Below are 13,955 nucleotides of genomic sequence, written 5' to 3' on the forward strand. Positions count from 1 at the left end.
TTTTCTTTTCCAGGAGCAAATGTATGGCTGATCAGCCATCTCACACAGCAGGAACACCAGCAATTCAACAGCACACTTCCAATTCACATCAATAGGTTTCTGTATCTTTAATGGGATTATTGATGCAGTAATTTCTGCAAAAAGTTTCCTGCACTTGGCCATTCTGTAGCAGTTCAACATGAACCCAATGATGTTGATTGCTGCAATCAACAAATACACTGCTCATACAGGCTAATAATTCTTTCAGTTACAAATAACAGTTACCATCTATTAGGACCCTAAATAAAGATTACAAACTCCTTTTTTTTCCTTCACAAACCAAACACAGCTTTTTAGGAAGAGATGTCACAGTTAACTACAGCCAGTAGTTAAGTCCTCCGATTTGATTTTGTGCAGTATCAGAAGAAAAAAGGGTGATTTGAGCTTACAAAATACAAACTTACCTTCCCACAAGCTCTGCAATGATGCCTTCTTTTGGTGAATGTAAATCTGGCCTCACATTTCATACAGTTTGGTGCTTGAGAATCTGGAACCCAAACTGGAGCCACCTCACCCAAAGTCGTAAAAGGCTTTCTGGCTGGAGCTCCAAACTGACCAGCTCTGAGATCATTATCAGGACTATCTGGGGCTACAGCAAGGCACGGACTACTAGAGACTCCAGATTCATACTCTTCCAAATGTTCCCCATTAGCATCAGTAACAGAGGCATTTGAAGATGTTTCACCAGGAAACACGTTTGTTGTATCACCTAATTGTGTCTTACCAAAGACATTTTTGTTTTTACTATTACCTCCACAATTTGGGGGAACAAGATCATTTTGTAAGTGGTCTGACAATGGCTTTGGAATCTGCAGTTTAAGATTTGTAGGTTGTTTAGGTCTTGCACCACCAAAAGGAACACTGATAGATTGCAAATTAGTCACTGGTTTAGGTGAAGTTTGCCCTTGCATGGATGAAACCTGACTACAAAGATTATGCAAATAATTTTTCTTAATGTGGTCACCAGTGCTGTTTAAAATAAGACCGCTCCCTTCTGTGGTCTCATTTCCTCTCTGTTCATAAACATTAGTGTAACATTCTGACTTGCTCTCCTCTATCTCCTTTTCCTCTGTTACCGAGTCCTCCTTGGAAGGTAAAGTCTTTGGAACATGAACAACAATTGGGTTCTGCATTCCATAGGAATCACAACCATTAGACAGAGAGCTTTCTGCTGATGTAGCCATCACATCAGAGAGACTGGACCCTTCAAGCTCATGTATACCAGTCCCTTTAAAGTCTATGCCTGCCTCCATCATCCCATCTCCACCTTCTTTACTACATGCCTCATCAGGCTGTTCTGTCTGCAAGAGTTCTTCATTCTCTCCCAAAGTTTGCTTATTATTCATCTCATTCAACTTTGTCAGTTCCCAATTAGTCATCTCCTGAGATTCAGGGTAACATTCTGCCATGCTGAGCAATTCTGTTGTGCCAAGGTTTTTACCACATTCAATGACTTCGCTTTCAGTGGCACTAACATCCTCAGGGGCAAAATGTTGTGCAACACATTCCTTGTAATTGCCACTTCCAGCCACGTTAGGTTGACAAGTTTCCATAAGCCCAGACAGCCTAGACTGTAACTGTTGGGTTGTTTCCTGTTCCACAATTAAGCTTCCATTACTTGAACCAGAAGTAGAGTTTTTAGCTTCTAGACCCATTCTCTGAGGAATGGCTTTACTAGCAAAGTTCTCAACTGATGCACAATTTTCTTGCATTCTAGCAGTATCATCAACTGGTCTCTGCAAGAGAGTCACTGCATTAATCCCTGCAGTTGTAGCTTCTGAAAACAGAGAATCTTTATTCATATTAAAATCATCTTTTAAATGAGAGGAGGGGGATGCAACAGTCAGGCTTTCAGATGAAGCATTAAGCAAATGACTTATAGAGTCATCTTCAGTGCACAGCCTATTTACTTGCTTTTCTGTATCTGTATCTTTTTCCGTGGATCCGTTTACAGTAACACTAAACTGATCAGTCTGTCCGTTTTCATTATCCAGTGTAAAGCTAATAGTGTCCATTAGGGACGGACTGTTGTAAGTTTTACAATCCACCACATCACCACTTTGTAGTGTTCTTCTGTCACAGTTATGCATTACTGCCACCACTAGTACGTTTTTCTCCTCTGGCAAGCAAGTATTCCCACATTTCTTTTCTCCTGTTTCCACAGTGTTACACTGATCATCCCGATTACTATTTCTTTTAAGCAGCTGATCATCTCCTGCTGCCTGATCATCAATCCACATGACTGGGGTCTCTGGGCTTATGCTAAAATCCTTCCCATTATCACAGTGATCCCCTCCTCCTGTTGGAGTAGTCACGGAATGAGACGAGGAGAAAGACTTTAATCTCTGCTGACATTCATTAGGAGTTGTAGCTTCGTTTACATTGGCCACGGTTGGGTTAAATGACAGACAACGAGAAGGCGGATCTAGAATCTGATTCCACTTGGCACCCAAAAGTGTAGGTGAAACAGCGGCATCTGGAAAAGTGTTTAAATAAGAGAACTTACTGCCCTATTAAAACCACAAGATCTATTAACTCTTGTTGCATTAGAATACCCCAAATATAAATGTAGAGATGTTGAAAAATGGGCCCAAGATAACTAACACCCTTGATCAACCATTAGTAGTGTAACTGCATAATGCTTCCTGAACTCAAGAAGTTTAGAGCTACGATTAATATCAGACTGAATTTGCACAAGCAACTTCAATCTATTGATTAATATACTTTAGACAGCTAGAAATGCCTAGAAAGATTCCCACTCCCATAAAATGTTAAACTTCCTTGACAGAACAGAAGGAGCAATTATACTAAGCAAAAAATCTAATACTTCAGATATGATAACTTGCATTATATGATTTATGTGACCTAATAAAACATTTCTATGCATGAGCCTCCCAAAACTGCAAAAGAAGCTTAAAATAAGTTTTGCCTGATCTGTTTAAAATAAATGATTAAAATTATTGCCACTGAGATCAAGCTTCATAAAACCTTTATTTTTAAAATGTATGGAAGGTTTGTTATTAAAAGATGTAAACAAGATGAATGGAACCAGAAGAGAACACTACTAATAAATGCTGAAGATACACCATGCAAAATTAACTGATGTTTTTTTCCAGTTCTGAGATTAATCTGCAAGTCAAAACAAAAAAGGGTACCATAGATCTCTCCCTCTTCGGTGGTGTTGTCTGTAGAAAACATCTGAAGTGCATCAACAATCTTGTTTAAATGACTCACCTTCATTTTGTTCAAATTCATCTAAAACCTTATCGAGGTTATATGCCTCTGCTTGGAAATAGTTCTCCATTTGTCAGGGAAAGACCACCAGATTCTTGTCTGAACCTGTCAGAGAACAAATTACAATCAGATATGTAGCCTTCAGTCAGCAGCGTTCCACTACATATTGCCTTTAAGGGGAAAAGAAGTCCTTTGTAATTCAAATTTTACATACATTACATGCACAAATCAGAAGTATTTTCCAGGAATAAAAATGATTTGTGTGCTTAAACTCATTTAATTCAGATTAACAACCTTATCAAACTTGCTTTGGATTTTATTACCTCCACTTTCCCACAGTGACGTATCTAACCATAAGGATCACCATAATGGCAAGAGCAAAACTGTTCTGACTATGGTCAGAAAATAAGAGAGAACCAGAAGGCCAACTAACAGTTTGAAGATCCAGCTTTCAATTCCATAGTACCACCAATTAGCTCATGTGGCTTTGAACAAGTAGTTTAAACTCTCCATGCTTCTGACTTTTCGTGTATATTAGGCTAGCAGTATTGTGTGTCACTCCTCATCTCCCAGAGCTTCTTCACAGATTCATGTATGTAGAAGTTGTTAAAGAACTCAATGGGTGTTACTTGAATTGTGCTAGCTCTTAAAATGCCTCCTTTAATAACCTTTGTTTACCTGAAAGGCAGGCACTGGAAATCAAGCAAAACGCACAGAAGTAAATAGTCTCATCAAAAGATAATACTCTCAGACTAGAAAGGAAGACAACAAGGGAGGAATGAAAACAAAACAAAACACAACCCTAAGTCGCTACATAACTTTCTACAACTTTACATAATAAATACCATTTTTGCCCTAACAGTAGGAATATGCTCTTCTTGCTACCAGAGGCTTGTAGCAACGTGACACCCTGATACATTTTCTTAAAAACATTCAGTACCAGCAGAGACATTTTCACTGAGAAATGTGTGCCATAACCTATATACCATAAAGAGAGACCTTGATTTGATCTTTCTCTGAACATCATCCAAAACAACCTTATTCTCTTCAGAGCTGGCTTTCAATGTTGTGCAGTCAGAAGATGGAGGAGGAGAGGGTGAGAACGTTTTGCAGTAAGAAACGGTGTTAGACCTGACAGCGAGACTCCAGTTCAATTAAAAACGTGTTCTTTAGCACCAGAGGTACAACAGACACGATAAACACATCAGAGGAATTTTCAATTTAAACTATACCATTACCCCCATAGTATCTGCATTTGAAGAAAACATCAACCAGTTATTTCAATTACTACAACATTAAATACAGTCTCACATTATTGTGAGCAACAGCTATAGGCTATTGGTACAAAAAGGTTATCCATTATAACATCACAATATGCAGAGTTCAAGCTTTTAAGGCTGCCCTAAAAATTTGACAGTGTTTTTAAAACATAATCATATTACAACATAAATACATGGGTGTTTAATATAATCAGATTAAATGATGTTTTAAAGATCTATACAAAAGGCAATCCTAAAGAGATTAGTATAACGACAACACAGAAATTGCAATAAGCATCACCCAAACAAAGACCATTTTGTAAAGAAATTCAGATATAAACTAGACTCTCATCTTACAAACTCCCAGATTTGTGCCTGATCTAGGATTTTAGATTAGTTCAAAGTCCTGCACCTGGGTCAGGGCAATCCCAAGCACAACTGCAGCCTGGGCGGAGGATGGACTGAGAGCAGTCCCAAGGAGAAGGACTTAGGGGTGTTGATCGATGAGAAGCTCAACATGACCCAGCAGTGTGTGCTCATGGCCCAGAAAACAAGTGTCCTGGGTTGCATCAAAAGGAGCGTGACCAGCACATTGAGAGATCCTGCCCCTCTGCTCTCACGAGACCCCACCTGGAGTACTGCACCCAGCTCTCAGGCCTGCAACAAAAGAGGGACATGGACCTGCTTGAGTGACTCCAGAGGCGGCTACGATGATGATCAAAGGGGGAGCACCTCTCCTGTGAAGACAGGCTGTGAGAGCTGGTCTTGCTCAGCCTGGAGAAGAGAAGACTGTGTTGAGGCACTGGCACAGGTTGCCCAGAGAAGCTGTGGCTGCCCCATCCCTGGCAGTGTTCAAGGCCAGGTTGGACAGAGCTTGGAGCAACCTGGTCTAGCAGAAGATGTCCCTGCCTGTGGCAGGGGGTTGGAAATAGCTGAGCTTTAAGGTCCCTTCAACCCAAACCATTCTATGGTTCTATGATTAACTCTTTCTGCAAGGAAAATACAGCTGGCCATATAATTTACTGTACATGGCTGCACAGATTATAAAAAGCAATGGAAACAATAGCCACCTTGATCAACAGTTGCATTGCAGAAATCTAAAGAAGCTCAACACTTTCTGTTCCCTATCAAAAGCCAGGTTCTGACCTCTAACTGTGCCAGAGCATACTCTCAGATTCTTTAGATACAGACTGTAAGGTCTTCTTGTGTTGCTCAATCTGCCCACCAAGTCATTGTATTAAAAATCTTTCATATCATTTTAACTGAAACAATTAATATACACATTTCAATTAAACCAAAATATTTTATAAAGCAGATGCTTCTCTCCAGACCTGCAAATACTACATTCATACCAAATACTTTCAATGTCAGAGTTTGGAGATTCTCTTGCACCTTTCTTTCCACCTCATTTCAATTCATTTCAATGAGCTCAGTAAATGTTAAATCTTGCAAAGTTAATCAGAATCATAGAATGTTTAGGGTTAGAAAGGACCTTAAGATCATCTAGTTCCAACCCCCCTGCCATGGGCAGGGATGTCTCCCACTAGACTATGTTGCCTGTCCCAGTGACTTTTTTTTTCTATTCAGAGTTCTAAACATCAACCAAAATTAACCCACTGTACTAAGACTGTTCTGTACAAAACACCATATAATTTCACATCCATTTACAATGTATTTAATTCAAATGATGATGATAAAATTCCAGTCTAGCCATAACTGATGAAGATCTGAATAATCATTCTTAGGCAAAGTCCTGCTACTAAGATCAATGATGCAAAGAGTATTTGTCAGTGAAGCACAGCAAGACTGAGAAGTGTCATAGAGAATTTTTGTGTTCCAGAGTTAAATAAACTGTGATGCTGGCTGAAGCCACCGCTGTCAGATTTCCGTGCACTTTCACAGTGAAAAAGAACATCCAGTCAAGGAATTCTCTAGGACACAAACCCTGCAGCACGAGTGCCCCCAAAAAATAGGCTACAAGCATTGATTTGGGTTTTGTTTGCTTATTTCAGAGAAGATAATGATTACTGACAAGCACACTGATGGGGAAGGAACCCTCTGCTGATTATATAGTTGCTGAAAACAGAGGTTTAAGTAACTCTTGGAACAGCTGCATATTGATTCTGTGTAACTTTCAAATGTTTATCAAAATTAGGACCTGACCATTCAGACAATTTCAAAACCTGACTGAAAGCCTGATAAAATGACTTCAGAACAAACTGAACATTTCCTAAATTTAGCCCTATATTAGCTGTTTTTTCATGGCCATACAAATCAGGAATAAGATATGCCTAACCAAAGAAAGCAGTTTTAGAAGGTCAGAATAATCATTTTTATTTACCTTAGTCAGGTTTAGCTTTAAAGTTTTATATTAAGTGTGATTTTAAAACATTAGGAAAACACAAATATTCAGACTTAGGAGACCATTCAATTAACAATAAGAAGGGCATATAAAGAAGATTTAGGCTTTTGTTCCCTCTCCCTTACAATCTCAATGTGCTTAATACTACATTACATTGTTATTTTATTAACATCTGTATTATCTAATATCTGTATTTGCAAGTTTAAATGTGGTCCAATATAACAGAAGGATTTTTTCTATGTTTTTAAAAATTCAAAGCAGATAGAACTATGTGTAAACAAAATATATACGACCATATGAATTCAGAAACTCAAATACTGGTGCACAAACAGGCAATGAGCCAAAACCCAGACTGATGTATGCTCATAGTTCAAACTGAAGAAAGAAAAGACCTTTCATATCATGATTGTTATTTCACTTACTGATGTACCAGGATACATGAAGAATCTTTTCATTTTGAACTCAGAGCCACTAAGATGACAGCCTCTCTAAATGAGATCTCATTGCCTGTGCAAGCAGGCATTTCTCAGAAAAGGTCAGCTGCAAATCTTCAGGTCTAATATCTAAAATTACTATTATTATTATACACTAGAACACAACAACCCCCACACAGCTTTTCCAGAAGTTTCTGTCCAAGGGCAAAACACATCATCAATGCCATAGAAGTCCTTATGACCTCTTCCTGAAAGAAAAGGAGGACAAGCAGTTGTGTTCCTAACGGATACCTGGAATGCTTCGTGACCAATACATTGTCAGCAACTCATATTTTTGCCAGTTGAAGATCTAATACTTAACTCTGCATAGCCAGCAACTTCAGCTCAAACCAGAAAACACAAAGTGCTCTAACCCAACATGCTGTAGTAATCCAGGAACTGCTTTCCCTATGGTTCAGTACTGCTTTTTCATATTTTTATAAAATATCCAACATAAATTAAAACAAACAAGCAAACAAAACTCCCAAACATATTCCTTTACACATCTTGGGAAACTTTGACTGTAACTCACAGGTACCACTAAAAAGCTTGGAACAGTTTTGGAATTATCCTAGTTCCAAACTTCCTCCAAGTATAAAGGTTGAAATTATGTTTTTAAAGGACCCTTGATAGTTGTGAAACTCTTCAGCATTGCCTAACTATTCCAAGCTGTGGCATGGAGAGAAGCTGACAAGCAAATACGCAACTTACACTCTGGAAAAGGGAGAATGAAATCATGAGCAAATCAGGAAGACAGAGCCAAGATTTAGATTAGACATTAGGCAGAAGTTCTTCCCTGTGAGGGTGCTGAGGTGCTGGCACAGGGTGCCCAGAGAAGCTGTGGCTGCCCCATCCCTGGCAGCGCTCAAGGCCAGGTTGGACGGCTTGGAGTAACCTGCCCTAGTGGAAGGTGTCCAAGCCTGTGGCAGGGGTTGGAACTGGATGAGCTTTAAGATCCCTTCCAACCCAAACCAGTCTGGGATTCTATGAAATTTCAATGGCAATTTTATCTGTATACTGCCAAAAAGGAGACACTTTCTAAATTAGAATAGATTGGGATGAACAATATGAATTAGAAGATATGGTGCCAGTGCAAGAAAAACAAGACACAAACCACTAATGAGTTAAAAGCACAAGATGGCTTTTCAAAAATACAGTCCTCTGAGCAAATTTGGCAGAAAAGACTAATTATAAGCAAAAAACAAATAACACCCCCCCAAAACAAAACAAAAACATTAAATAGCAATTTATTTTTTTTTTAATTGTGTCAAAAAAGAAGAATTCAATGGCTGCTATCCAGTGGTACAGTAAGGCCACAGCCCAAGATCACTTGTTCCCCATGGCAAAAAGCTAACAAAAACACACAGCCTATCAATCCGAAACTCTGTGTTTTATTTGTCAATTTCTTCATTCCAACAGCATGTACTCATCATCATTGTAGATGATGATAACAACTCTGAACAACTTATGTCTCATCAAGCTTACATGCTCTACGCTCTTCTAATGCCTAATATAAAGGTGCACATATCAGAACATCTGTGTCATATGTATCCAGAGTTACTATCCATGCCATTGTAGCATTTAAGAGGGACAGCCAGGGGCATCTTTATAGTGCATCACTTGTGTTTATCGTTTTTTCTTTCCTTTCCCTTTTTAGTTTTGTATTCTCTCCCCTTGTTATTTCCTTTATCATTATTATTATTGGTGGTAGCAGCAGTGGTTTGTGTTATACCTTAGCTACTGAACTGTTCTTATCTAAACCCATGGGATTTACATTATTTCAGTTCTCCTCCCCATCCCTCCAGGAGTGGGGGGGAAGAAGAGGAGGGGAGTGAGTGAGTGGCTGTGGGGTTCTGAGTTACCGGCTGGGCTTAAACCACAACAGATATAAGACAAACTTTAACTGATTAGTGAGGAGGGAAGAAGACAGAAGGACAGAAAAACCTCCCTCAAAATTAGATAGTATTCTGAACAGGCTTAACCTTGGAGACTGCCTCTTCTTGGGAAGCAAACTGTACAGAGAACTAGGCCTTGTGCTCCACCTGCAAAGCAGCAAGACACGTAATTTGCTGTCGTCTCTACAATATGGGATTATGTAATTTATGATCTTTTACACTGCAAAGCCTAACTTACCCTCAAGATTTTTTCACCACTGGAACTGACAGCCTTAAGTCTTCCAAATTTCCTTGACACTAATAGTAGATGACCAGCACACAATCACATTAAAATGCTACAATAAAAAAACTGCACCAAAAGGAAGTGATACCAACATACATGCTCTCTGATTTTTAGGCCTTTGCTGCAAGGCTAATAATTGTAAAGAACCTCAATAAGGACTTTCTGTTAGCTATCATGTCAGCATGAAACTGTGAATATACACATTTCAGTAAACTCTTATTAAAGAAAATATTCAAGTAGTTTATTATAGTCTTCACCAAAAATATATCTGAAGGACTCCTAAGATGAAAGTCACAAGGGGCATGAATAAACCAAACACTGCTCATTCATGCTGAAAAACCTCAGACGTCCAGAAAATGACATTTTCCCATAGCATGACAACAGGGAATTATGTATCCACTGGACAATTTAATTTATTAGATCTAGTGCTCCTGAGAACTTCCTTTAACCCCGAGAAACAACGGTGGAGTCACATATTGTTGCAGCTCCCTTTAGTAATCTTTGTATCATCTGCTCCTGGGAGGAAGAACTCAAGCACCTTTGCTGTAATGAACAGCTTGTTCAGAGAGTTTAGCAATAGCTGAATAGTATTTTTAACTGATGAGATCTGCCTACAGCACAGACTGAGAAAGAAAGACTTTGCCCACTTCTCCCCCTCCCCCAAACAAAATAAGCCACAGCTTTGCTGTAAAACAAGGCAATCACTCTCAATAAAAGCCAAAACAACAAAATGCTAAAAATACTCCGTCATCTTCTATATAAGATATATCCATATAGAGAGGTGTATGCATATAAATATATATCCATAAGCATACACAAACACATGCACTGCAAGTACATACCCCTGAATCATTACATTCTAAAGCAGAACTTGCTTCTTACCTTTTCCTCTTATACATGTGTTAAGAAACGAATGACCCTGTGCCTACTCATGATGACTGCAGCACAACCAGCCAGTTCTGCTGAATCAGTGTGTTCTACTTGATCCTGGAAACAAAACACAAACATGTATTTTATGACTGGTAATTCTGCCACAACCCATGTTTTTTCAGCACATGACTGCAGCTAGCACAGGCACATTTGGCAAATGCTGCAAGCCTTCAAATGACTTGGATTACATTTGCAGCTTTAAATTCAGGGATCTGTGCACTATGCCACTACTGCACTCCAATATGCTGGAGAAAAAAGCTGCTTATAAAAACCACATTGCTACCTACTTACTATTATTCTTCATTTAACTGTAAACCTACAGAGTGACGCAGCAACTCCAACACTCCTTGTACTCCTGATGACCTTGACTGTAAGGCTTCATTTATAAAACTCCCCTCTGAAGTTAATTATATTACACTACAATAGGCCTTCCAAAAATAAAGAGCTAGTAGCTTTGATACTCATCAAAAATTCACAGCCCTGTGCATTCTGTAAACTGTATTCATCAGCTTCCCACTGCTTTTCTAACAGCTAAACAACTGGTTTTGTCTTCAAATTATTCCCCCTACAATTTTAGGCTCCCTTCATTTCCTAAAGGCTTCTTCTCTCCAAACCCACAATGGCATCAACCTTCAATAGAAGGGACAGCCAAAGCCAAAAATAGGACAGAGGAAACTGTCTTGTTATTCTAACAACAGCATTTCTATAGGTCAGGTGCTCATTTTCACAGGCTGCATCCTAACAGCCAACATCGCTCAAAAATCCAACGCAGGAAAGAAATGAGACTAGTATATGAGAAACAGTACGAGAAGAATAAAGAGTAAGGTAAATTCAATTCATGTTTTAAGGTGTTCTGGAGCTGGTATCTGACCTGGTGTAGGTAGTTGAAATATTTACTGGTGCTCTGATGAAACAGCAGCATATGTTAGAAAATAAAATAAAACTCCAGCAAAATGAACAGAGCTAAAAAAAAACAACAGTTCCCCAGGCATGAAGGCAATATTCAGTGTTATACCTCAATTTTCCCAGGGCTGTTTATTATTCTTTTCAGAAATAAGCTACAGTAATAATTCCAGGAAACTAATGAACTGCACAGTAGCACTCCTAGTAGTACTGTTTCCAAGCTCAGAATAAAATCCCACAGCTTTGTATGCCAACAGAACTGCTCCTGTGTGCAAGTAAAATTTTTGATGCCAGGTATAGCTCTACTCTGATAAACCAAGATGGGGTTTGGATACTTGGTAAATAGAAATTATTATATCAAGAAGTTCCTCAGATAGGCTTCATATGCATGCAAAAATGGAGGTGAGGGAAATTTAGTTCCTCTGAAAGGCCTCAGAATGATAAACTGTTCCAAAAGGCTGTGAAGTACATGTGGCAGCAGGGCAAGGACCACCACTAGGTCCCCTTCTGGCCTGGAGGAGGAGGAAAACGGTTCCGTTTTCATAACCCCCTTGAAAAGATGAATCAATTAACGACAATTCTATCTGTGATTTATAGAACTGCCGCATGAACATCAAACACATTACACAGCAACCAGTCGGTCATACATTAACTACGAAGTCCAATCTTTACCAGTAAGAAATGGATCAGTCCTAGCAACCCACATCTGAAATGTGATGTGCTGTAACCAGTGCCCTAAGACAGCGAGCCTTCCAGGGCAACAGTACACCTTTATTATTCATTGGGTTTATTCTGATCCACTTTCCTTGTTCTATTATTCCAAGGTAATAACTTTTTCATCCATAACCATGCAAGACAGAAGAACACAGATCCAATCAATCCCTACCAGCTGCCAAAGAATGCTTTGAAGAGATATTACCTGGAGGTCCTTGAGCGTTTTGTTTACAATTCAACATTTGCACTCAGCAGCCATTTCCCCTTACTAAGATCTATGCAGACATCAAAGCATGCTTACAGATATGAAAGTAATATATTTAAACAAAAAGCAATTTCAAAGAAGTAAATTATAAGGTTTGGATTTCCTGAAAAGAAAAAAAAAAAAAAAAAAATCAATGAGTTGGTAACAGCCAAATTATTTTTCCAAAAAGAAGGTATTGTAAGAGAACTATATTAAAATCAAAAAGACAAAATGAGTAACTACAAAGAAGAGTCAGGAATATCCACAACAATGTATAACCTAATGAGGATTAGGTTTTTCACAAATCATACATGTTGCTAAAAATATATTTCCACCTAAACATTATGATCCTACTGAGACCTAAGATCATTGCAAATGAAGGAGGCCCAGTGCCTGCTGTTCCAGTTTGCTTACTTTGAGCAATTCACAGTTTGTTATCTCTTCTGCTGATGGTTGGCTGAATTCTTCCGTCTCCTGCCCTACAGTGGTATCACTCAGGTGCTGCTTTGGTTATACCCTACATGGATGATTTCCCTCAGGAGCTCCAAGAGGGCAACTGCCAAATACAGCAAAAGCAAAACAGGAATTGAAGAGAAATATGACAAGCAGAGACATGCCCAGAATAAAGACAGGATAAAGAACAGCAGAAAAGATCTCTAAAAATATAAAATTAGAAATATCTTCCACAAAAAAAAATGTAAAAAACGTTTACAATATCAAATGGAAGTAATTTGAACCAGCACAAATTGGAATAGCTTATAATAAATGGAAAGAGACTGAAAAAGAAGCAATTTTGATACTATGTTAAAAAAATGCGGAAAATGCTCAAAGCATGAAGAGATGCTAAAAAATGCTCCCATGTACTGGCAAGAATCCAACTCTTAACTAAACTACAGATCCTCTATAATGTGCTACCAGTGAGATGTCTTTGAGTAGGCAGGAATACATTTGCAGCCATTTTAAGGCACTTCATTATTGCTGTATTAGTTGAACTAGGCATTATCTTAAACGCAAACCCAGATTTCAATGCTGGTAACTTCCTCACTTGTCTGCACTCTGGAACTCTCAGATGGGAGATCTGGAGAGACTACAGAGAGGGGACATATTCAGGTCCTAGCTTTGCAAGAATAAAGACTACAATAAGAAATACTATAGCATTAGGAAATCAGTGTACTTAGACAAGAGGGGGAAAAGAAAGTTTCAGGACATGTAGTTTCTACAATGTGAATTATTTTATCTGATCAGTTAACCTGGAAGCTAGATCTTCACAAGTGGAAAAGGTGGTTTTCTTTCACTCAAGTGATGAAATGCTTGGGATAATGGTACTTTACCAAGTGCCCAACATGTTTTGTCACTTCATAATGGTTCCTTCTCAGCCTCTCTCAAATAAAGCAGAAACTTTCAGTCAAATTTCACATGAAAGCATTGAAAAACCGCAGATGAGGCCCTCAGTGACATAGTTTAGTGCTGGACTTGGCAGTCCTGGGATAAAGGTTGCACCTGATGATCTTAAAAGTCTTTTCCAACCTTGTTAATTCAATGATTCTACGTGTTTCTATTATTTTTTAAGAATTAATGTAAGCAGAAAGACTAAATACTACCCAGGAACACTCCTCCAG

The 13,955-nt window shown here is 38.7% G+C and overlaps 1 protein-coding gene across 1 annotated transcript in view; it reads right to left on the bottom strand.

Moving 5' to 3' along the window:
- The window catches only part of ZFYVE9 (zinc finger FYVE-type containing 9), a 68,742-nt gene that overhangs the window by 42,359 nt on the left and 12,428 nt on the right, over positions 1–13,955 (bottom strand). The window contains exons 2-4 of the mRNA XM_057413564.1: positions 10,428–10,532; positions 3,274–3,378; positions 444–2,515 (exon numbers count right to left, since the gene is read on the bottom strand). Coding sequence (XP_057269547.1) covers positions 444–2,515; positions 3,274–3,343 — 2,142 coding nt within the window. The 5' untranslated portion in view covers positions 3,344–3,378; positions 10,428–10,532. The remainder of the gene's footprint in view (positions 1–443; positions 2,516–3,273; positions 3,379–10,427; positions 10,533–13,955) is intronic.

This window comes from Pezoporus wallicus, unplaced genomic scaffold (assembly GCF_028554395.1).
Source record: "Pezoporus wallicus isolate ANWC-B61680 ecotype Strahan unplaced genomic scaffold, APGP_CSIRO_Pwel_v1 contig_13740, whole genome shotgun sequence".
In the NCBI taxonomy this organism is placed as follows: domain Eukaryota; kingdom Metazoa; phylum Chordata; class Aves; order Psittaciformes; family Psittacidae; genus Pezoporus; species Pezoporus wallicus.